This window comes from Tachysurus fulvidraco, chromosome 6 (genome assembly GCF_022655615.1).
Source record: "Tachysurus fulvidraco isolate hzauxx_2018 chromosome 6, HZAU_PFXX_2.0, whole genome shotgun sequence".
Taxonomy (NCBI): domain Eukaryota; kingdom Metazoa; phylum Chordata; class Actinopteri; order Siluriformes; family Bagridae; genus Tachysurus; species Tachysurus fulvidraco.
This window is the reverse complement of record NC_062523.1, coordinates 20,804,886-20,830,309: the sequence shown is the minus strand read 5'-3', so window position 1 is coordinate 20,830,309 and position 25,424 is coordinate 20,804,886. Positions and strand designations below refer to the sequence as shown.

At 38.9% G+C, this 25,424-nt stretch overlaps 2 protein-coding genes across 3 annotated transcripts in view; both read left to right on the top strand.

Annotated features, from left to right (window-relative positions):
- Window positions 1–13,223, top strand: part of man1a2 (mannosidase, alpha, class 1A, member 2) — a 59,070-nt gene extending 45,847 nt beyond the window's left edge. For both annotated transcript variants that reach the window (XM_027164309.2, XM_047814748.1), the window contains 8 exons: window positions 2,814–2,908; window positions 3,798–3,921; window positions 4,011–4,104; window positions 7,523–7,638; window positions 7,731–7,950; window positions 8,397–8,569; window positions 10,739–10,854; window positions 11,126–13,223. In XM_027164309.2, the coding sequence (XP_027020110.1) occupies window positions 2,814–2,908; window positions 3,798–3,921; window positions 4,011–4,104; window positions 7,523–7,638; window positions 7,731–7,950; window positions 8,397–8,569; window positions 10,739–10,854; window positions 11,126–11,252 (1,065 nt within the window). In that variant the 3' untranslated portion in view covers window positions 11,253–13,223. The remainder of the gene's footprint in view (window positions 1–2,813; window positions 2,909–3,797; window positions 3,922–4,010; window positions 4,105–7,522; window positions 7,639–7,730; window positions 7,951–8,396; window positions 8,570–10,738; window positions 10,855–11,125) is intronic.
- A 5,713-nt stretch (window positions 13,224–18,936) lies between these two features.
- Window positions 18,937–24,276, top strand: tent5c (terminal nucleotidyltransferase 5C). The gene is made up of 2 exons (XM_027164682.2): window positions 18,937–19,255; window positions 20,079–24,276. Exon 2 carries the CDS (start codon window positions 20,101–20,103, stop codon window positions 21,265–21,267), a length of 1,167 nt encoding a protein of 388 aa, XP_027020483.1. The 5' UTR covers window positions 18,937–19,255; window positions 20,079–20,100; the 3' UTR covers window positions 21,268–24,276.
- The last annotated feature ends 1,148 nt before the right edge of the window (window positions 24,277–25,424 follow it).

The following is a 25,424-nucleotide window of genomic DNA, read 5'->3' as shown; positions in this document are numbered from 1 at the left end:
TTAAATTATGGTACAGATCCAATAATAATAATGAGGAGGAACATGGTAGTTAAAGACAGGCCGTTTACTAACAGGTTTATTTATTACATAATCAACAAAGCTAGTAAGAGAGTAGAACAGTGATTATTAAACTTGCCCATTTTCTTAAATATGTGAAGTTAATTATCTACTATTGAATGTCATTTTCCTCTGTTTGCTTAAATTCAGTATGGGATACTTCACACTGTTATCAGGTGACTAATGTTCTGAAAATAAGAAGGTTTTCTTTCCCATTTCAATTCTGAGCAGGTGTGACCTGACCTAAAGTGCCACAGTTGAGTTAAAGCAGCTACAGGCAGTGGGAGAAAAGGAAAGCGGGTTCTGTGCATTTGAGCAGAGAGATGGCGAGAAAAAATTAGAGGAAAAAAATCTAAAAAAAAATAAAATTCCATTCTTCAATAAGGGTGTTTTCCTAGATTGTGTAACTGAAGGCATCACATGCCGCCTTAATAATTTATGGCAAGCACTTGTCCGTTCTGACCAACTTTAGAGAAAGGGTACAAAGTATTTCAAGGTTATAAACACTGCCAATGACCGTATGAGGAAACTGTGCTGTGGGTTGACATGAAAGCCAAATGCAATTGACACCCTGCCTGGATAAACTGGCCACCAACCTACAAGAGACCTCTGTTTTCTCAATGACACCACTTCTGTTGATGTGCTGATCTTAAAATTGGATTTCTCCAGTAGAGAGCTATGAGGCATTTCATCAGAACACAGTGGTGGTGGTCACAGAGAGACCCAGCCCTTGATGGTCTCTCATCCTTAGCTGTAAGGAGTACCATTACCATTGTGAAGCAATGAGACCTGAAACAAAAAGGCATTCTTAATGGCAGAACTTCTGCTGTAAAAGGACCTGCATTATTTAAATGATCTTATTTGCAAAACACTGCACAAAATCTGAAGACCTAGATTTTTTTTTGTTCTTTCTCAGCTACCATTAAAAATGTGATTAACTCAGAAAAGTTCATGAGGTGGGAAACAAGAATTTCTGTGCCGTGCTCTGCCTGCTTCATTATGGAAAATATGTGCAAATAATCATCCGCATGAGAAGATATTCTGAGACCTTTGTGTCTAAGTGGGATCAAAGCTACAGTATGGCTCTGTACTAACTTAAAAACCCTGGTGCCAACACAGCGTCTGAGCGTCCGTAGGATTTTCAGTGTCTATGCCTTGCTAAACAAACCTGACATAGAGTAATTACTGTGAGGTCAAAATAATGGTTTATACACAAGAGGACAGTTGTTTGGCTACCTGTTCAGTCCTGTGAGGTTTTTATTTTGCCATTGGGATCCAATTATGGCATCTCCTCACAGTTAAGGATCTCCCAGTCTGTACAGTAGAGGGCAAGACTTTTTCAAGTCTCATTTCTGTTTCATTTCATTGGCAACATTGACGAGATCTCAATCCGCCTAGGTAACCAATTGCAAAGGCTCGTTACTATAACATCATACTGCGTCTGCTTTAACACCTGGGTTACAAACCTTTCAGTTCTGATATTTTGCAGTCATCTGTAGAAGTTAGTTAGCCAAGATATCTGCATTACAAGGAGTGTGATTTGTGCTTTCCATCATCCCTAAGAAAGAAAGCTCACAATTACATCCTCCTCCTTCTCTGTTCCTTGTCAGTCACCAAGTATCGGTTGCTCTATCAACAAAAACGAATCGTGAGATTCCACAGCCATAATGTGTAGTTAGGAAAAGCTGGTGACTTGGAAAACAACCTTATGTGTGTTCTTTTCTTTCTAATCCTTTATCACAGCAGCAGTGATCCATAACCTCTCTGCTAGCATGGCATTGCAGTGAGCCCAGCATGTGAGATGAACTCCTATGAATCTATACCAGTCTACACCAATACTTCCTTAGCAGTTTAATTCCTGAGAGAGCATTTTCTAGAATCAAGCTGTCTGTAACTGTATGTCCTGGATCAGTGAACAGTGTATGTAATAGGCATGTGTTTTAATTTCTAGGGATAGCTAAGAAGATGGACAGGAAACGTTCGCTCATAAGCAGTTATAAAAATAAGTAATGTTCTCTGCTTTGATTGAGTCTGTACATAATCACAGAAAAGACAGTCTCCAAATGCTATGTTTTGCACTAGTAAAGCTGAGAATTCATGTCATTCATTATGTCATATCTTTTAGTAGAGAAATGAGTATAAAAATAATATAACAATTCCAATTTTTTCTTTGTTGAAATGCGATAGATCAGTATTTAATGTATGTTTCCTCTCGCTTAGGATAAGAAGAAAAATGCTAAACTACTGTTTATGAACAAGCCAGTTGGCGCAACATGTACACCAAGATAATGATTATGTAGTGTGCAAAGCTGCCAGCCTAGCTTTTGTGTAGTAATAGTGACTTTGCTGTTGTGACTTTAAATGAAGATCTCCCAGGAACACAGCAGCAGCAACCTATATACAGCTCTTACTTAATCTGGCACATTCAGACATCACCTGGTAGAATGATGTTTCCCACAGTGAAGCAATCATATTCAAAGCCCTCATGGGTGTCAGCAGATATTTACTGTCTTACCACTATCTTTGCCTCATAGCCCACATGGTCATAGGATCATACGACCCACATAACAGGCACAGAGCGTTCAGCTTTAACTTTCCTGTCCTCATACTCAATGGTGAAATGCTGTCAGATTTCTCCAGTTTACATGGTGCAACATGTATTGGATAAGAGGGCTATTCATACCCACTTTTACTGCTTTTATTTAAGTTTTACTGCTCACTGTCCCTCCTGTGCTCTTGTTCTGTCCATTTGGTAGGTTTTTAAGGTGAAGGCTGTTCAGCTGGCTGAGAAGCTGCTTCCTGCCTTCAACACCCCCACAGGCATCCCTTGGGCCATGGTCAACCTTAAAAGGTACTTCTGCCTTCATTAAGCTTCTTTCTGTGTTTCCCTTATTTTTTTATTTTATTTTTTTATTTAAACTGACTTACATTTATTTTCCATCCTCATCTTTCTCTATCTGCCCCTGCATCTCTGACTGTCCCTCTGCCTTCCTGGGCCTTAATGTAACTGTGCACATTTTATTTGTACCTGAGCAAGAATGGAAATGCATAAGGATGTTGGGGTAGAGGAAAGCTTAATCAAACGGAGACTGACAAAGCTTTTGTAAATGAATTGTGTTAATCAAACGGGGACTGACAAAGCTTTTGTAAATGAATTGAGCGTTTCAAGGATATTGAGACGACAGTCCTTCAAGGTGTGTCTAATTCTGAAGATAAAAGCTTTTTATTTTATTAATCCCTTTCCACCCAGCCACCACTAGTCCGACACAAATGAAAACATGCTGTAGCCAATTAGGATGTGCTGAGAATACTCTGAATATGAATGAGGAACACAGGAACAGAGGCTTTCTGGATCTCCCAAGATTGTAACCGAGAGCTTTAGATTTACACACATCTTTATTCAAAGCCAAGTGCTTTATAATCTTTGCAAACAAATTCTCCATAGTAAAACACATCAGGGTCTAAAGAATTCTATTACACTAAAATGGTGTTGGAGTTGTGTTATTAGGGAGGGCATGGTGGCTTACGGTGGTACGGGGGTTTCCTCAGGGTACTTCGGTTTCCTCCCCAATCCAAAGATAGTGTGTAAATGTGTGTAGCGATATAGGCTCTCTACAACCCTGTGTAGGATAGATGGATTATTATTGCTATCATATTAGTAATATTACTGTTATTCTTCTCTTATTAGGTCAGATGGAAACTTGAGCAGATATATAACTTCTTTTGTTCTTCTGTCTCAGTGGTGTGGGACGTAACTGGGGCTGGGCTTCAGCTGGTAGTAGCATCTTGGCTGAGTTTGGAACACTGCACATGGAGTTTGTGCACCTCACGTATCTGACTGGAAATCCTGCCTACTATCAGAAGGTTTGTGGGTTAAAATGCACTTAATGCATAAGTGTTTGTGTAGGTGGCTAATCTCCAAACAACACTCTGTGCTTTGCTTATTATATCAGGTGATGCATATTCGGAAGCTGCTGTCTAAAATGGACAGGCCTAATGGGCTCTACCCAAACTACCTGAACCCTCGCACAGGTCGCTGGGGCCAGCGTGAGTAACCTTCACTTCTTAAAGTTCTTGCATTCTTCTGCATAAAGAAAATACAAACAAAAGCAAGGATTCACACTTGTATGGCACATTGCAAGGCTTGTCGTTGTCTGGGATGCAGAAGGTCTATTCACACTAATTCTATGTGGTGTTTTGCACTCAGACAAGCTCTACTGATAAAATGGCAATGATGACAGTGAACATTTATCTCTGTTGTCATTTACTAGCTCACATTTGTCTTTAAAGTATATGATCAGTCTGTGTTTAGATAATATGACAATATGACTGCAGTATTTTTGAAGGAACAGCCAATATTTGAAGCAGTATGATGTATTCTGTTATTAAAATCCCAATAACAGAAGCTGGTATTTGTGTTAAAATTCTGAAGGCCATCCTTCATTTTAACCGATACAGTATCTAGGTGTGCACAGTGTGCATCTTTGTGCAAGTCCAGGTTTATGGATACAAACAGTGTACGTAGTAGCATTTCAGTAGTTAAGCTGAGAGAGTAAAATGTCTCTGTGCGATCCACTGCAGCGAAGATGAGTGTTTTAATAGGCAACATATATGTCTGTAACCAACATCTCAGAATCTTGAGTACTTAAATAACACAGGCTCTCAAAACTGAAAACATCGGGCTGTATGTTCTCGGTTTAAATGGAAAGAACAAAAAATCGATCTTCCTGAAGTTGGATAAATTCTGAAAGCTAGCAGTGTGTGTGAGAACCCGCTCAGAATGGTCTTGGTTGTTCAATGGGCAAATAAAAAAAAAAAACAAGTCTGAATAAAATAAACTCTGATGGGATTTTTACAACCCTATCTATCACTGTGACGGTATATTATAATACACCAGCTGTGTTATAATGATTAGCTTGTGAAAAAACATCACAGTATCGTTTAATGTGTTTAAAACATCTCACTATTTATCAAGATCGCTAAATGATTGTGACAGTTATGAACACTATTTTATTTAAATACAAGAGATACACATGCATAGCAGGTTGTGTTAAAAAAAAAAAAACATTAATATTGCACATTATCCTTCTAAATAGAGGTGTTCATCGACCTGGGTTTGGCTGTACCTGTTTATAAATGATGCATTTTCTCATACAAACGTCTTTTGTCACTATTTTTATATTTATTGAACATGGCTTGCATTGTTCTATCCCTCTGCGCTTAAAGACATCAAGAGGCCTCGTCTCCTACACTGTGACAAAATGTCTGCTTTGTTTTTTGTTGTCTGCATCCTATACATATCCATGTGGCCTTATTAAAACATGTCTTGTTATTTAATAGTAGGAAGATCGAAGTCTTGTGAATTCTGGTTATCATTTCAAAATGGAAATGTGTTCATCATGGTGGAGACTAAAATCTGAGCATTATTGTGTGAAAAAGCTTTTGAACACTTGCAAGTCCTAAATATGCTAAAAACCCATCACACACACACACACACACACACACACACACACACACACACACACACACACACAATATATCATGTTATATTTAACTACTTGCATATGTCTTGCATCTATGCACCATCTTTCTTCCGCTCACTGAATTAGAGGCTCTCTCCCTTTCATATCTCTCCCCTTCTACTCCTGCCCTCATGACTCCTCTGGCTGTGTACATTCATTTCTTATATTCATCTGTAGCAGAGTAGTTGCTTTATTACTGGTCATTATTGGAGTGGGTGAGAGGTGGATATACACCCTGTATGAGATGGGTAGTCCATTCCAGGACAACATTCACACATTCACCTAAACATCTGGGGAATTTTTTATAGTCACCAGTCTACCTACCATGCATTTTTTTGGGGAAATGGGAAGAAACCTAAGAACCCAGTGTAAACAGACATGGGCATGGGAAGAACAATCACAATGTTCACACAAACATTAATCAGAGTTGAGGAGACCCTGGAGCTGTGAGGCAAAAACTCTACACACTGCATCACCATGTTGGAACTTTTAGCATACATGCATGATTTGAATCCAAGCTGTTGCATAAACTAATATCAGAAATAGAGGATAAAACAAAAAGAAGCATCCTTACAGAAAATCCCACGTATTTCTTTGTGTTTTTGTTCTGTTTGTGTGTAAATTCTAATTCTTGCCTGTGTCATTACTCTCTTATTTCATTATTCTCTACTCATATTTCTATCCTCACTGTCCTGTGACTCACCACACACTGACTTTCTCTGTCTTTTTCTCTCTTTGCTCCAATATCTTTTCTCTACATCACCTACATAGAGTACATGAACAACTGGTGGTAATTAGCGTTTGAAAATGTGCGCCATGCTCTTGTTATGGAAATGTGTAATTACCGTGTTTGTGCCTGGGTTTATGTGCCTGCACAGTCGTTAGATTTTGGCGAGTGAGTGTGAGGGAAATGTTAATTCTCCCAAGTGTAGTTTGTGTAAATACTAGGTGTGCTCAACAAGTGGTAAGAGGCCCTAAAGTGGGAAAATCCACCTTCACCCATGTGCACACAGCAGTCTCAGGAGGAGCATTGCCATCTCCCGGCCATCTGTTTCTTTTCTCCTAAAGTCACCTGTATAACAACCCTCCACTGCTTGTTCCATGGCATCACAGTATCCTCCACTCACAAATACACACACCACATTCACTCCTGCTTATAGAACCTGACATGTAGGCGTTGGGACTTGCTAAAGTTTCCTTCACCATTCGTCAGTGATTTGTCTGTCACGGTTTTGTCAATCTTATGTCTGCATTCTAGGTATCCTGAGCTTATCATCAATTATAAAGACAGCACACAGGAATATCGTGTTTTTTGTAATTCACGAAGACCGACAAATTTCTTCTTTTCACTGTTTTGAAATTGTCTTTTTTTAAACATAATTCATAGTTTCTCAATCAAATTATTAGGAGCTAATGTTTTCTTTACATGCATCATTGTTCTCTCTTTATCATCAAGCTACAGATAGTGTTGTCAATATTTATAGTCATATCTCTGTTTATGTTTTATAAAATTAAAAAGCTATTAGGACCGATTCCAATCAGTGATGTGATTCCCAACAGTCTTGTGCACACATTCCATGAACATGTTACACAGTGTGCGGTGACCTTTCAGAGTGAATAGGTGATTGCTGGAGTCTCTCTGCAAATGAACACAGGCAATAACATGTACCTTATTGCATTATTAAAATAAGGGAGTCCATTGAGCCTGAATAAACTTGTACTGGTTGGTGAACAGAAATAAATATTATACATAATTTATAATATGCACTTGCCTCATAATCTCATACCCATGTCCCAATAAAGCACGTCTGGTGTGTATCGCTCTGGTTTTGGGTTGGGCAAGGCAAGTGACTATGTTCATGAATTTCTCATTTTACTGCTCTTTCTAAGCATGTCTATCCCATGAGCCTTACCAGTGTCCCTTGCTCCACTATCTTATTCAGATCACACATCAGTGGGAGGACTCGGCGACAGTTTCTATGAGTATCTATTGAAGGCCTGGCTCATGTCTGATAAAACTGACACAGAGGCTCGCAAAACCTATGATGATGCTATTGAGGTGAAGCCCATTGCCAAAAATAAGCATTGTTAGGGTAGATGCCTCATCTCTCCTTGCTCAACCTTTTTTTTTTCTTTTCCATAAACTACAAGGCTATTGAACGTCACCTCATACGGAAGTCCAGCAGCGGTCTCACCTTTATCGGCGAGTGGAAGAACGGCCACCTGGAACGCAAGATGGGTCACCTGACATGCTTTGCTGGGGGCATGTTTGCTCTAGGGGCAGATGGGTCACCAGGAGACAAGGCTGGCCACTACCTGCAGCTGGGAGCTGAGATTGCCCATACTTGCCATGAAAGCTACGATCGCACAGGTCAGTAAGGAAGGGATTTAATAGAATCTCAGTTTGCTGCTTGGTAGAGTCAGAATTTAAAAGCAATGGTTGCAGTAATAGGCTCAAGGCTATGTGTGTCCAGTAATGTTGTGGTGTCACTACTTTTTCAGCGAAAGTTAACTATTTAATGGAACGAGTAGCAGACCTGTTTGATAAATTTTCTAAATGTAAACAATTTATTTATTTAACTTTTTTGCTGTGACAGACTCAATCAAATGACTAAAAAATACAACTCATATAAATTCAGTCTGTGCATCATGCATGTTGCCTGAGGTTTCATCGCAGCTTAATTTGGATAAACTGGTTCAGCTTTTCCATAACAGGCCTCCTAACCGGGTTAAACAGTGTGATCAGTAAATTCTGCTGGAGCTTTTTTCTCTTCTGCTGCTAGGATGATGTGTATTTAGCATTGTGTACATCTCCAGTTCTGAAGCTTGGTCCAGAGGCCTTCAAGTTTGACAGTGGGCTGGAGGCAGTTGCTGTGAGGCAGAATGAGAAGTATTACATTCTGAGGCCAGAGGTGATTGAGACTTATTGGTACATGTGGAGATTCACGCATGACCCCAAATACAGGCAATGGGGCTGGGAAGCAGCTCAGGTCAGTTCATACTTTCACTTCCTGCTTATATACATACAGTCGTGTTCACCTTGCAAGATCAAAGCAAACTGAATTGTCATACCTTCCTCGGTTCAGAAGTCTATTTTTACCCTGATCGTATTTATATGCGTAATGTCTTTCGGTTTCTTGTTTAAGTTATAACCTCCATTTTAGAAGTAGATGTTTGTTAAGCTTTCTTTGGTTAAATAGCATTATGTTTATTTTCTAGACTATTAACACAGTGTCCTGTCAGAGCTGTTTATGTCCTAGCTTCTGCACCCCTACAGCCCTTCACCCCCTAGTCCTCAGTGGAATGAGACTGGTTTAATGTAAGCCATAATTCAAAGAGCTGAGCTGGAATCGTCTGGTGTCTTCTTGTAAACGATCATATATTAATCACATTAAGTGTGTGCATAAGAGCGGGCTAGACATTAAACATGCAATGTCCACTTTATAAGGAACACCTGTACATCTGCAAATTCATGTCATTATTTAATCAACCAATCATGTGACAGCAGCACAGTACAAAATATTATGCAGATACAGATCAAGAGCTTCAGTTAACGTTTACCTCAAACATCAGAATTAAAAATATAAGTGAACTGTGGAATGGTTGTTAATAACAGGTGGGCTGGATTGAATATTTCAGAAACTTCAGAATAATTTACAATTGTCTAGGAGACACCTTGTCCATGATAGCCTCAGATTCCTGTTCTTGGCTGTCGGGAATGGAACCTAATGAGGTCTTGTGCTGTTGTAGCACAACCTCAAGGTTTTATCCATGGTGTTTGCTTGGATTCTTTTCTGCTCACCATGGTTGTAAAGAGTGATTATTTGAGTTACTATAGACTTCCTGGCAGCCCAAACCAATCTGGACATTTTTTGTTGATCTAATTTATCACCAATGTTTTTGGGTTTTTTTTTGTTTTTTTTTTACCCATGAAACTGTTGCACACTCAATGTTTTTTGTTTTTTCACACTATTCTGTGTAAATACTAATACTTGTGTGTAAACTACATGTCGCAAAGGTTTCTGAAATATTCAAACCAGTTCATATGAAAATTTTCAATTCATATGAAAAAGTCCTAAAGGTCACCATTTGGATATTTGATGTAAACTAGAGCTCATGACCTGTATCTGAATCATTTTTTGCATCGTGCTGCTGCCAGATGGTTGGCTGATTTAGATAACCACATGAATGCAGGTGTTCTTACTAAAGTGGATGTTGAGTGTGTATCTAAAGAATTCCCTAAATTAAACCAAGACATTAGCCAAATGCTTAATGGCAAATACACAAGCCCAGCAAAATCAAAATGTCAGCCAGATCCAAATATATGCCGTCCCAGAGAGCACTGTTTATTGGGTCATTTATCACAGAGTTAGAAAAGCAACTTAGTGAACATCTTTCACTTGCCAAGGCTTCAGATTTGCAAATTCAAATGCAGCTGTGATGCACAAACCAGGTCCCACTTTGCCTCTTCAGGCAGAATGTTTTAAATGAGTATGACATTGTGTTCTTATACATTGTTTATTAGATCAATTGTGAGCATCGATTGTTCACACTAACATGAAGGTGTCCTCGTTAGGCTTTTGTTTAATAATAATAATAATAATAATAACTTCTGATTCATCTCGAATGATTTCAAATATTTAGAATTGTGGTCAATTGGGTCTGATTTACACCAGTGATCGACAGAGAAACTGTATTTTTAGTGATTTAGTCAACTTGTATTTAAAATAAATGTAATATCTATAGAATATCAAAACTCTAGATCGCAGATATACTCGAGCTGCTGTTTGCTAAATGGATTAGGTTGAAGTGAGCAGGTTCCAGATGCAGTCCATAGCCCTGTGAAATGAGTCTATGAGAGACCAGCTGTATGACACACAGTGTTGTTTCCGGTAAACAATAACAGCATGATGAGCTTTATTGGCACAGATTGCTTCTGTCTCTCATGTCTTTAACCCTGTGTTGGGTATGTATTAGTGTCAGTGGAACCGCCAATGTGAGAGAGGAGTATGGAACAGACGGCAGCTGCAAATTAAGATGGTGTTTGTGTCTTCTGTGCTACTTTACAATCCAGTGCACTTGATTGTTTGGTTGAATCTGAATATATCAAACAGCTTGTACTCCAGTTATGAAAGCATATATCTGACTGTTTTCTGCAGGCTATAGATAAATATTGCAGAGTCAGCGGAGGTTTCTCTGGTGTTAAAGACGTCTACTCCTCCAACCCCACCTACGATGACGTCCAGCAGAGCTTCTTCTTAGCAGAGACTCTCAAGTATTTATTTTGTTTTTTCCTCATATCTGAGTATTAGGTACATGTTGGTCTTTTAAGGACAAGTAATAACACGTTATTATAATAAATAACAACATAAATGACATTTAACAACTCTGTCAATTCAGCACTCAAGCTTATTGAACATTAATGCCACCTGCTGATGAAGTTGCTTCACTGCACCTACTGTATGATGTGAAAAATAAAGCCTAGGAATAACTGAAGCAAAGCTGAATCTTGAAAGAGGTTTCTGGGTCTTTTTTCTGTGCTGTAGGTATCTCTATCTGCTGTTCTCCAGTGATGATCTGCTGCCTTTGGAGAACTGGGTCTTCAACACAGAAGCTCATCCACTTCCAGTGCTGCATCTGGGCAACATCACCCTGCCTGGCAGCCAGGCATAGCGATAGAGGAGTCTCAGCGAGTGTGGGTGCTCGCCTCCTCTTCCTCTGAAAGACTGCAGGTAACTGCCTTCAGGAGTTACCGCTTTGAGGGACTCTTCCGCTCAACCACCTGGACTCTGGGTTTTTACTGCCAAGCAGAGGGGACCAGGACACACTCTAAGACAATGTCAACTCATCTATATGTCGCTTGTATTGTTTTTCACTGTCTTTGATAATCTGCCAGTCAAGCACAGATGGCTTATGTGACTCATTCATTGGCTGCATGGCTCTGACATTGGTGGAAGCTTTTAGAACACCACAACTCAGCAAAGAAATCAGAAGCGATCATGTGTTGCAGCTAACGAACAAACACGGAAAATGTCGTTTCTCTGTGAAGAAAGAGGATTTTACATGGCTTATTGTTTTTGTTGTTGGTTTATTTTTTTGTTGTTGTTTTTTATTTTGATTGCTTACATTGCTTACACTGCAGCAGGACAAATGGCTCTCTGGCCAAACTATTCCCCAGACCCCACATATCCCTGCCACCCCCCCCCCCCATACTCCCTCAATCTGAACTGTGACCCAGACCTGGTGCTGTGGGAGGCAACAGCTGGATGACGTGACCTCTGAAATCTCTCCCACTCTCCCTCTTAGAGAGAACGCGGGCCAGAGGCACCCTGGGATCTCTGTGGCTTCTCATGTACTGATACAGTATGCACGTGAGCGTATGTGTGTGCACATTCTTGTGTTAGTCTGCTATCAGCCTCCAGAAAACGTCTGTCAAATTCTGGTCCAGATTTGAAGTCAAGTATGTTCTTGGTTTGCCATGATTAGTGGGTGAAATGGCTGATGTTTTACGTTCATTTGCAGCTCTAATAGATTAGTTGATGCTTTCAGGACTGTCATTGCACATGGCACATATTTTATTTCAAACCCATTTCAAAGGAAAAAACATTCGTTTAGTTTCTATTGCAGTGCGTATGTTTCAAGCACTCAGTCAGTCTGAAATAAAGGGTTGTGTGATCTGGCTCTCATCCACACTACGCTGTACACAAATTGACTGAATTAGTATTGGATTTATGGCCTCACATGTATTCATATTCAAGTATTCTGACACTCAGAAGAAAGACAGACTGCATCTCTTTCCCCGTTACTGATCTAACAAATGAATTTCATGACATAGTGAACATGTCGGTCAAGGCAGAGAGAACGATTCATTTTTAATATCCTACAGCAAAGAACTTTTGATAAGTCCAGTCACGTTTTCTATACACGTACACAGAGATTATGCTAACATGTCCATGATGACGCCAATTTTTCTACTGATTTTGCACCATTGCTGAACTAAAGCGTAGGAGGTTTATGGGCTTTGGATCAATTTATTTTCATTCCAGTGAGTAGTTCACAAATCTTACAATATTTCTATATGCTTTTCCCCCACTGCATGCTGCTCTGTCTGCTCTGTCTGATCTGATGGGTGCAATATTTAGAGAGATATTCAGTCAGAAGAGACAGGAAGGGGGCCACCGCTGCTCTACGTCACATCACACAGCACTCACTTTTTTTTTCTTTGCAAGGTAGTTCCTTTAAAGTATGTCCAGTGAAAAATAATATGCAGTGTTTATAATGCACAGTTTAAGTGGTACTGGCTGGTAGGAACTATTTTTATCTTTCAGCTGCAAAAATGTTTTACCCCTGCACCCCTACATTTTTAACTAATGACATTGCTTTCCCCCTGCTCCAGGTGGCAGTAGCAACAGTGTGCTAATGCTCTGTATGTATGTTTTCAGCGCTTTTCCCACTTACCCTAACGTCTCTTCCTCCTACCTAATAACTGTCACCTGTTTTTGTTGTGGAAGATGCCCAGGCCAACATGACCACTAGGTGGATTTTGAGAGCTGTGTTCTGTATTCTGTATTTTTACTGAACTGACAGTACTGTAAATATCTTTAAAAATGTGACAGATTCAATAAAGATGTTACATAAATTGAAGCTAATAACACCAAGCTGTATTTTTACTGTTTTCAGTTTTTGCTTCCTTCTTATTTTTGTCTCTCATAAGCACTAGTTCATCTGCTTACTATTCATGCTGTTATTCGGTTTGACAATCATGTGTCAGCGGGACCACATGTAGAATCTTACAGTAACCCAAGTAAGTACTCTACATCTGTAATGAGCTAAAAGGCATCTCAGAATGCACCACATGCCAAACCTTGAAAAAGAAAGTTCAGCAGTTTATAAAATACTCAAACCAGCTCATCTCACACCAACAACCATGCCACGGTCGCATTTTCCCCATACTGACCTTTGCAGTGAACATTTATTAAGGCTCTTGATCTGGATAGCTACATGATAGTTTGCATTATGCTGCTGCCACCTGATTGGCTGATCGAATAAGGGCATGAATGAGAAAGGATATTGATTTTGTATTAAAATGGCCATTGCGTGTATATTAACACACATGCCTTTTATTAATTATGAAATGATGGGGGAAAAAACAGATCTTCACTTTAATGCAATCAGAATATATATGTGTGTATGTATGTATGTATGTGTGTGTATATATATATATATATATATATATATATATATATATATATATATATATATATATATATATATATATAATATGACTTTTGCTTGTCTCACTTTGTCCTTCAAAGTATGAACACCTTGATATGTGTAATTGTGTTTGCTTTGATCATACTGGGAGATTATTTGGTGCGATGGAGACTGATGGTTTTTTACTTGTCTTTATTCACCACACATTTGTTACTGTAATTAGTAAAAGTTGCCTTGTTTAAAATATCTGTTGATGGAACAGGTAAGTAAATACATTTCTGCACATGTGGGTGAAGGCTGTATTAAATATGTCATTCGGGTTTTGCTAGCCTGGCTGTGCACCAGTGATCAGCGATCAGCTTATGGGCATGTTTTCTCACTAACTAATATCTTCAAATATTTACCAGTTCCTTAAGCAAGTTTCTGCCGTACTATATTTGCTTCCAAACATTCACGCTGTTGACTTACCGGCTTAATGTATGCTATTCTCTGCAATGTACTGTGTGTGTGTTCTGTTAAAGGTAAAATCTGCTATATGTCCTGTATGTCCTGTATACCCAGGTATCTATCAGATTTTGGTCTGAACATTATTAGCTGATACAGCAGAATTTAGGTTAGTTGAAGTCACTGTGCCAGCTAAGTGAAGGTGAAGAGGGAAACAGAAAGCTGAAAGATAAGGAGGCAGAGTTGGCACACAATGAGTGTACACAACAAAACACTGCCAGTGTCATTGTGAACCAGGTGAGTCAATAGTGTACTCAGCAAGTGACAACACGGATCACGCTAATTCTCCGTCTTCTCACTTGTCTCCCAAACCTCTTGTCATGAGAGATGAGTATTTTGGTTGCATTCAAACTGTCTTTAACTGACGTCACATACTTCCATCTCCATCTGTTCATATTTTTTTCTTCTATTTAAAAATATGCTTCAATTTAAAAAAAATACTTCTGTGATATTTTAATGAAGGCTATAAATAATGTTGAGAAATTGAGTTGCGGTAATGCAAGCCTGTTTGTTATGATGATTTGAATAAATGGGAGGTAAGATGAAATCTATAATTCTCTTTAGATTCCTATAATTCAATTTAAATAATCAGCGTCTGGAAGTGTGTGAACAGTTTCATGCCTTCCGGCGTTTTTTTTATTAATAGTAATGTGTCTTAGTGAACACTCATCTTTCCAGTGTCTGCAGCTTTATTGGTGTGTTTATTATTATTATTAGTCATCCTGTTGGTTTATTTGTCAGTGTGTGACAAAATGCTTGTGTGCCTGTTTTTATTAAACCAATTAGAGGAAGAGTAGGAGGATGAAACCAAGACAGTCACAGTCCATTAAGTAACGACTAGTCCTCTCTAAGCTTGTAATTGCTTTTCCAGCAGCATTATTATTGAAGAGAAGCAACAATATTTCTCAAGTGTCTATGTTGACACTTGTATTTTGCATAATGCCTTTTGTCCACTCTTAAACTGTCAAAAATTGTTTCCTGTGTTCAATAGCAAAAGCACATGCATATGGTTTATCTGTACTGCACTCTCAGTTTCTCAGCTGGTGCCTGTCTTTTCCATGTTGTTAAAAATGGCCCCTTGTACAGTGTTTCTGTAGTCAAGAAGGAGTTATGACACTGATAAGCAGTGTAGTCATGATGTTTCTGTTGAGGTCATGGGGAGAAGGTTATGAATATGTCATGATGAGTCATCTGGTGGAAAAGGTGGGGGTGACATTTTGCGTGGACATCTGCAAATGTAGTGGAGTGTTTAATGTGTTAATGGCCTGTGTGTGTGCGTGCATATGTCTCTTGTAGCATGTGTTTAATGTGTTAATGGTTGCTGCCTAGCCATCCGTGGCATGGGCAGTGACTCACTTCCGCTCTGTCACAAAGCCAGCTGCAGCAGGTGGCACAGCTCCTCCTGAGAACAGAAATTTTCACCTTTGGACAAAATACCTCTTAATCTCTTTTCTTTACTCCCTTTAGGGTTTTCTTCTTGTTTGCCTATTCTGTGCATCATATGTCTAAACCTGATCGTTCTTTGACTTCAGATGATTTTGTCCTATCATGAGATCTGAGCATTAGCAGTGATGCTTGAGGCTCGAATACAGATGACTGCTGATTTGCCCAACAAGCCAATAATGATTAACTAATTATCCGTGTTTTATTTTTTTTCCACTTTTTTGACATCATTGGAATTCTAGGATTTAACTATTTTCTATGCAGGTTGATGTACAAAAAACAAAACAAAAGCAATAGTACCCTATCACTTTAAATTAATGAACACGGTGATGTCAGACTACCAGAAGTGTTTTTCTTAAATCATTAGAACTGCATAGAAAGCCCACATCTCACAGAGATAACTGGACCAGTGGATGAATTGAAGGTGTTCAACGGTCACAAAAATTAAAATACTTTTTAGTTAATTCAGCTATTGAGTTCAGTAAGTAAGGAATATACCACATAGGATGGTGTGGTACAGCTGAATATAAAAATTATTTTCCTATTACAGCATGTCAGAAAAAGTTGATCTGTTAGTACATCATTTCTATACCAGTCTTTCATCATAATGTAGCTTTTCAAAAATGTTGTTCTTATAGGAAGACTCACAAAATTTATATACTGTCCATTGCTTAATAACAATACTTAAAAAACTAATTTATTGTCACTCTGAATAAGTTGTTTTTCAGAACTATTTATAAAAAACGAATGAACTTTTGACAAGATTTAGAAATTCAACAACGGTATGGTGTAATGGACATATTGTGGGGGATGGGTTGTTGGTAAAGACTGATGTCCATATCAGGGTTAGTTCATGATTTTCTTAGTAGAATTTCTTAGTTCATGGATTTCTTAAAAGGATAATATTTAAGTCTTGGCTCCTGTTCACTCTATTTGTGCAATCAAGAGCCATTGAATTAACATTGTTTTATACACTCTGTATGGCTGTTATTTGTTTGAAATAAAATGGCTGACATCTCGGAAGAAAGCATGTTGTTGCACAGTGATCCCAAAGGTCTACTTTATATCCAGCCAATACTGTACCACCCGGAGTTGGAGGCTAAGGCTGAAGATGTCTGAATCAGAGTACTCTCTCTGTGGGAAGCTTTAGTTTCCTCTGCACCTGGATGTCTCTCGCAGCTGAGGCCACAAACTTCTCTTCACATTACTAATAATTCAGCCTAATTCAGAACAGGCTTTTTCACAAACCTTTTGCCAAAAGTGAGTGGAAATCCACTGGCCTGTTCTTCCTGAGTAGAACAGTATAGCCTACAGGGCCTGCTTGAGTTCACAGGCTCTCTTTGTATCTCAGTTGCTACGTGCTGAACAATATTTGTCTATACAATAATTCCTACAATTTTCGTTTCATATTTAGAACAAGACATTAAATAAATGCAATAAAAGTAAATTTTTGTTTCATATCTATCTATCTATCTATCTATCTATCTATCTATCTATCTATCTATCTATCTATCTATCTATCTATCTATCTATCTATGAGAGAGATAGAGAGAGAGTTGTATAGTATATGTAGAAATGACTGGGATTAACCCCTCTAGAAAAAAGAAGTTAGTAGAAATTCAGGTGGGGGCGGAAGCTGTTAGAGGGGGATTCCTCACCTCGTTTTTTTTCGTCAGCAAATCTCACACCTCTTTCCTTTTCTTCAGAGTTTTGCTCTGTGCATCCTTTATGAGCAATGCTGAGAGAACACTTTTTTTTCTTCAGATGAGAGACAGTAAAGGGAAAGTTGCTTGATCATTGAAAAGTACATATGAATGTCATGGAGAATTTCTAAGAAATTACTTTTAATAGATGTAGAAATTGTGGTGACAGGGCTTGTCAGATCTCATGTTTCAAAAACTGATTATTTTATTCAGTGTCCATTAGATGCATAGATTATATAAACAGATTTCTTAACTTCTGAGTCATACAGTATAGTTCATCCATCACCCATATCCACAATGCTGGATTTTGCAACAAATATTTCACAGGTTGCAGATCTGATACTTATCCTGTCAAACTCAGTATGTGTAATTGCGCACACACATATTGCAAGCTACATGTAGGTCATGTTGTCATGTTTGAATTATCTCACTAAGCAGTCAATTATATTAACACCCTAAAGACTCTAAAGACACTGAAGATAATAATTATCCGGTAATAATCTGAGTAGGTGTGGAAGTCTGGAATTTAATAATAACAGGTATGTTGTATTCATTAATAATTTTTCATGCCCTCATTCACCTTCGGTAACCACTCCTGGCCATGGAGGTCATACTCAGGAATACCGAGTGTGAGGCCGGAAAAAACCCTGGGTAGGACAACAGTGCAATTACACTCGTCTTGACACACTAATTCAGTTTAACATTCCTAATAAACCTATACACCTGTTTGTTTGGAGTTTTTGAGCTGACAGCTGTACATCACCCAGGCAGAGGAATGAGATTTTTTAATTGCCTATAACTTCCAGTAACTAGCTGCAAAATATGCTATCTTGCTAGATTATTAAATATTTTACAATTATTATATATACTATATATTATACTATTAATAATTAAAGTTCGACTCTTACTGAACTTTTATTATTAAAATATTATACTATATATGTGTGTGTGTGAATATATGTATACACACACACACATATATATATATATATATATATATATATATATATATATATATATGTGTGTGTGTGTGTGTATACATATATATATGTGTATATATATGTATACACACACACACACACACACATATAAATATATATATATATATATAAATATATATATATATATATATATATATATATAAATATATATATATATATATATATATATATATATATATATATATATATAAATAAAACTAAAAATTAAGTAGGAGTCTTACTTTATTATTTAAATATTATACTGTGGAGTATATAATGGATAACACATATAATTATATAATAATATTTAAATAATAAAAGTCTAGTAAGAGCCGTTAGTGTGGTGCAGTTAATACTCGCCGAAATTAAATGTGCTTAGGCGGGTGGTTACCTGGCAACGCAAAAACCCGTTCAGCCAATCACAGGCTTGCTGCGTGCATGCGGGTAATAAAACGCGAGTATTTATAAATCCATACGCTATAAGAGCTGCAGTCTTTCACCTCATGCCATATACGGTAGATGCTTCAAATCTCACAAATAACACGGTGGTGTGGGGGGAAAAAACCCCAAATTGGCCTAAATTACACAAGACCGAGGTGTAAATAAAGTACGTCGTTAACGGCGGATGGGTTTGATCTTTTTTCCCAGCAGGCTGTTCGGCCTATAAGAAGGCGAGGCAGCGCTGTAGAGTCAGAAGTGAGCAGATTTAACGTGGAGCTCTGAGATACTGCGTGTGTGTGTGGATGGAGCTGCGAAACTTTAGATAACGTCTCAGTTTGTTTCCCCAACACTCCGTGTGAGCGCTTTAAGTGACCCCCAGTGCTGTCCTCAGGTTTGTGCTGCTTTATTTCTCCTTGTCTTGTGTTTGTGTAACAGCTGAACTAGCACAGCTTGTTTTTCTCCGTGTACGGGTTTAGTACAGCGTATAAAAGCAGTGTGTTTCACTGTAACGGTGAAGTGATGAAATGTTTGTTATTATTTTAGACCTGAACTCTTTTAATGCTTTGTTTAAAGCCATCACGTGTAAAAAAAAAATAAAATAAAAATAATAATAAAAAAATAGCTCTTCGGATGATGGGGCTCGCTCTGAAACCTCCTCACTAGTCCTTTTTTCTTTCCTCCTCTGTGGGTTTTATTATAAACAAGGCCAACATTTTTTTAGCCTGTCGGTTTGACTGTAAATAATAAAAATAATGGTGGAAGCCTCGCGCAGACGGCGCGTGCACGTTTGCCCAAGCGCGTGCTTTTAAAAAACAGGTTTAAACTCGATGTGGTTGTTTTTTTTTTCTCACGATTTTTATTTTTGGTTTAAGTTAGTCAGTAAAAGTTTCGTATGGGGAAAGCTTGCGTGTTTGAGTTGTCGAGTGTTTTTAATGAAAGCTGCTTGGCCTTTCGTGTGTGCGTGTGTGTGTGTGTCACTGTTCCAAAGTTTGCATGATTATCTTATAAGACACAGCTGCTTTGCCCGATTTAAGTTCTATAGATATGTTATCACTGTTATGTAACTCTGTGATGTTGGTTCACTTTGTTTAGTGTGCGCGTGTGGGTTTGTTTGTTTGTTTTTTGTTTGTTTGTTTGTTTTTACCAGTAGTAGAGAGATTGATTTTCATTTTATTCTCTGAGGCTTACCCATAAATATTTTTCCTTCTTTGCAGTTTGTCTGAGGAAACTATAACGATGGCAAACATGGCTGAGGCCTCAAACAGCAGCAATAGTGAGTCTTATAGTGTACTTACCTGGGAGCAGGTGAGCCGACTGCACGAGGTGCTGAGTGAACCGGTACCAATTCACGGCCGGGGAAACTTCCCCACACTGGAGGTGCGACTGAAGGACATTGTACAGAAGGTGCGCAACCGGCTTGAGCAAAGTGGCATAAAAGTCAATGACATTCGCTTAAATGGGTCCACTGCCAGCCACGTCCTGGTGAAGGACATTGGCTGGAGCTACAAAGATCTGGATGTCATCTTCAGAGTTGATCTCCCCCAGGAGACAGAGTTCCAGCTCATCAAAGATGTGGTGCTGAGCACTTTGTTGGACTTCCTGCCTGAAGGAGTTAACAAGGAGAAGATCACACACATGACGCTGAAGGAGGCCTATGTGCAGAAACTGGTTAAAGTGTACATGGAACAGGACCGCTGGTCTCTTATCTCCCTGTCCAATAATAATGGACGCAACGTGGAGCTTAAGTTCGTGGATTCTATCCGCAGACAGTTTGAGTTTAGTGTGGACTCCTTCCAGATAATCTTGGATTCTGTGCTGTCTCATTACGACTCAGAAAAGCCTATGACTCAGCATTTCTACCCTACTGTGACTGGGGAGAGTATGTATGGTGACTTTGCTGTGGCACTAGACCACCTCAGGAACAAGCTGATTGCCACCAAAAGGCCAGAGGAAATCCGTGGAGGTGGCTTGCTGAAATATTGTAACCTTCTTGTGAGAGACTTCAGGCCCACAGATAAGGAGGAGTTCAAAGCATTGGAGCGCTATATGTGCTCTCGCTTCTTCATTGATTTTCCTGACATCGGCGAGCAGCAGCGGAAACTTGAGGCCTACCTGCAGAGTCATTTCGTGGGTGAGGAGAAAAGCAAGTATGACTACCTCATGATCCTGCGACGGGTCGTGAACGAGAGCACAGTCTGCCTCATGGGACATGAGAGGAGGCAGACACTTAACCTCATCTCACTCACAGCTTTCCGGGTGCTTGCAGAACAGAATGTCATACCAGATGCTACTAACGTGACCTGTTACTACCAGCCAGCACCTTATGTCCGAGACCTGAACTTCAGTAACTACTATGTGGCATCTTGTAACCAGTCCATTCCAACATGGCTGCCATGTAAATAAGACTCTAAACATATGCTTTATTAATGAAGGGGAAGAAAAAGAAAAAAAAACTGTTTGGCCATGAGTGCTATTTTCCTGTGTGGGCATAAAGATATTTAAGAGGACAAGCATTCGGGTCTATATATATGTGGGTTTTTTTTTTTTTTTTTTTTTCTCTTGCTAAATTTGTCAATGTGTCAAGACCTTTGGATTCTAAGTAATATATATATCTATATTTTTAGAGCTTGGAATTTCTATATTGGTGGGGAAAGATCAAATGCTCCTGTAAATTTGTTTCTCGGATTGTTTTTGTTTTTTGTTCAGTGTCCCTTATCTGAGCAATAACTTTTTTGCAACCTGAAATTTTTATTGTGCCTTATTCCTCCCTGATGTATTACAGACTTTTGTCTTTAAGGGAGGGAAAGATTTCTCAAAGGACGGTTTTGATGCTTCTTGTTATAAAACACAGAAAATGTAGAAAAAAACCACAATTTTGTTATAGATATATAAATTGGATAAAAAGAATTTGGGTGACACAAAAAAAGTAAGCACGGACTTGAACAGGAAATTCCAGTGTGCAAGGAGGAGGGATTTCCCCCTTTCTTTTTTTTTTTTTTTACTATGAGCTGCTAATATCCTTAAGAGCTTTCAGCTTGAGCATTTTAACTTCCTCAGCTAATGATAACCAGGGTTATTGTGAGGTAAAGGACACTGCACGTTTGTTCTAGACAGAGGTGCTGAACGTATAGTTTACGTAGCATTTGTTTTGGTGTGCTACAGCTGTGTACAATGTTTGCATGCAAAAATATCTTTAGTATTCCACTACAAACTTCAGAAAGTTCTCTCAGTACAGCTGATTTCAGATTTCCAACCCGTTTAGGACAAATAAGCGATGTAGTCTTATGTTTTGTTAAGGACAACAGTGCAAGTAACGTTTTCAGAAACTAACTGGTCCTCGTTCTGCGATTTAATCTGGGTAATGCGGAGTCGGCTTCCGGTGAGAGGACAGGATAGCCTTTGAGTGACTTATGCATGGAATTGAATTTGAAATGAGTGTACATGTGAGAAGGAGCATGACTGTGAGGTTGTCCCTTTTCCTTAAAAGGATAAAGTGTTGGGTGTCCTGTGTGCTTGAGTCTATAGTGATCCTTAGCAGGCTTTGCATTGCTGTGTAACAAGACTCCAAACCGGTGTCGCACCACGCTAAAATTATCCTAAGAGGTGCAGGGCAGAATATGTCTTCGCTGGAGGGAGGTGGGCAGGGTTTTCTGCTCTGACGAACACCTTACATGTGCTTCTGCTCTTGCTCTTCATACGGATCCCATGCTGAACCCTTTTGTGGTCATTGGAGCAGGGCCCCATTCACAGAAACATTACAGTGGCTCTTGGTAGGTTCCAGTTATGGATTTTAAACCTCTGGTATGGTTAATGTTGCATGCCCTCAACGTTAAAACCTATGTGCCTCAACATCTCGTGTGTTTATCACCACATAATCTGTGTGAAAAGCCTTTCATTCTGAACTAACAGCTGTTTCCGATTTTCTTTACGAAGTCTCTCCTTCTGCTTACTCTGCATCTGCGTGCAGCTTTTTCAGGTCCGCGCGCACACAAAGTGGATGACCTGGAGAGCCACGATCAGCCTCTTATCTGCTTCACACACACAGACTTTGGAGGGAGGTGGGAAAGGGTCACTGCAGCCTCTGACAGTTGTGGTCACCCTCTGGGTCAGGTCTTATCAAATTTTTGTAGGCAGGCTGTGGTTGTTGGAGTCGAGTGGTGATGGGGTGGGGGGAAATGTATGGGGGGGTGGGGTCAGAGGTTACAGTAAATATTGGGTCGGGGTATGTGTATGTTATGGAGCTAGGCATTTTGGTGCCATGAGAAGTCAGTTTATATGATGATATCCTCTTTGGTCCATCCTAACACCTTGCTTTTCTTAAGCCTAGTTGTCTAGTCATTCCAGTAATTTGACTTTGTCGATTGCCCTTTTAATGCCACCAAGCTGGGCAAACAGGCATTGACCAGCTTGACCAGGTGAAGCGGAGAACGGAACGTGACAAAGGGCTGCTGTGTGGTTCTGCATTATTTAACCTGCATTCTGGCTTGAAATGTTTCTCATATAACTGATGGGATATATTTAATGGAGTATTTAGATGTCTGCTTTCAGATGTTTTCATTTCTCAGACATCTGTGGTCCTGTTTCCTCAAAGCAAACCCAAGTATCTTTTCAGGTTAAGTTTATGCAAATCAGCTCTTAAGGCTTAAGTTTTAGACCACAGATGTGATGTATCGATACAGCATCTCCTTAATCTGCCCAGATTTGAGCAGTTTTAGCTGCCATCTGATGTTTTATCCTGCTGGTTGTTCACCCAGATGAGACTTGGCATGGTGGGCTTTGGCTGGTCTTCTATTTAACAGCACAAGGTACAGTGGGTTGCTTGTAATATAGGGAGATTGTATTTGAAATGATGCATGCAGTATCTATACTAATGCAGAAGTATTTTGTTCTTTCAGATAGGTGTTTTATTATTATTATTATTTTTTTCCTGCTGTAATTCCAGAATTTCCCTATTTGAACATTCTCTTAGCTGTCTATCTGTGAACAAAGGTGTTTAAGCTTTGCTATTACTGTTGCACTATGGCTCAAAGCATCCGTATCATTGTTTAATGTTTTCCTAGGGGAGGACTTTCCTGTGTTATGACAATTGTCTAAAGTTTTGCTGACGCTGGAGGCTTTTCTGGAAGTCCTTTGCCAGGTGATAACGAGTTGTAGGATGAGCAGTTTTTTGTGTTATGTCTGACTGTGCCAATGATTTGTGAGCTGAAAAGTTTAAGATGTTAAAATTTATTTTTTCTTTTTTTTTTTTTTCTTGGGGGGGGGAAGCTTTTGTCAACTTGGTGTTTTGAGGTTTATTAAACTTATTGTCGATTTAATTTGAGCACTTTTACCTCACTTTAATTTTTCTTTGGATGGAATTGAACATCGGGAAAACATGTATGAAGAAGAGGGGAAATAAAGTATTCAACCCCACAGTTGTGATAATTGTGTTTATTTCCAGATTTGACCTTATGTGAGTTATTGGGTTGTGCATAAATGTAGTTACTTTTTCATGTTCTTGAAGCGGTCATGCTACTAGAACCTTCTGCACATACCGTTCCAGGGGACTCTTGGGGGAATTGCATCTAGCCTCCAGCAGAGTTTCATCATGGCCTTGCTCAGTTTCCCACTGTCATGCCACGGCACAAAGCTATGCATCAGCAGGTTGGTAACATGGTCTACTGATGAAGTCTGAATGTGAAAAAGGAAAAACTTTGTATTGCAAATGAGCTGGAATGCAATGAAAAGAACTGAACTTTTGTTTAAAAATGATCAAAGTCATGTTAGAAGTGATGGAAGCTTTCTTACAACGGTTAATGAGTCAACTCCAGGATTACTTTAAGCCGTTGAAGAGAATGCTGAGTTTTAGTCGTCTGGATTTATTTAGGAATAAACTGCAAGCTGTTTTATTTCTAAGATGCTGAAACCATGCTCAGTTTTAGTACCTCAAAAGAAAAGTGGTACTAAAAATAAAAACCGGCCCTGATTTAAAAAATTCTATTTTTTTTTTTTTTTTTTTTTAAATGACCCATTATTTGTTGAATTTAATTTAAAAAAAAACAAAAAACCCTGCATGTTGAAAACATTTTTGAACTGGTTTGAGTAAATTTGTCCATGGTGGTGTTTAGGGTGGGAGTGTTTTTAATGTTACTGTATATTTCCATGCAGAGGGAGAAGGGGGGGGGGGGGGGGTGAGTCAGGGAACTCCATTCTAAATCGTTTTTGACCACAGGACTGTTAAATTCTCATGTTTGATACAGCAGTAGTACTGGTCGCAAGGTGAAGATGTACGTATGCTCATTTTAATGCATAATGTTTCTATATTAACAGATAATTCACTGGGACTTGTACAGCATGTTATGTGATAGTGTTATTGAATAAACATGAGCACATTATTGGTGACGTGGTGCTACTTTGCCAAGATGTCTAACATTTATACAGTTATAACAGTAAAATATTTCACATCCACAAACACGGTATGATGTGCGGTGAAATTAATCAAACGTGCCTCAATATTTTGCCTATTTATGGGAGCCGTATTCCTGAACTTGTTTTAAATCTTTGGCAATAGGGGAATAATT

Bases quoted from the DNA above. Each gene is read 5' to 3' on its own strand.
- tent5c (XM_027164682.2), top strand. From the start codon at position 20,101: ATGGCAAACATGGCTGAGGCCTCAAACAGCAGCAATAGTGAGTCTTAT.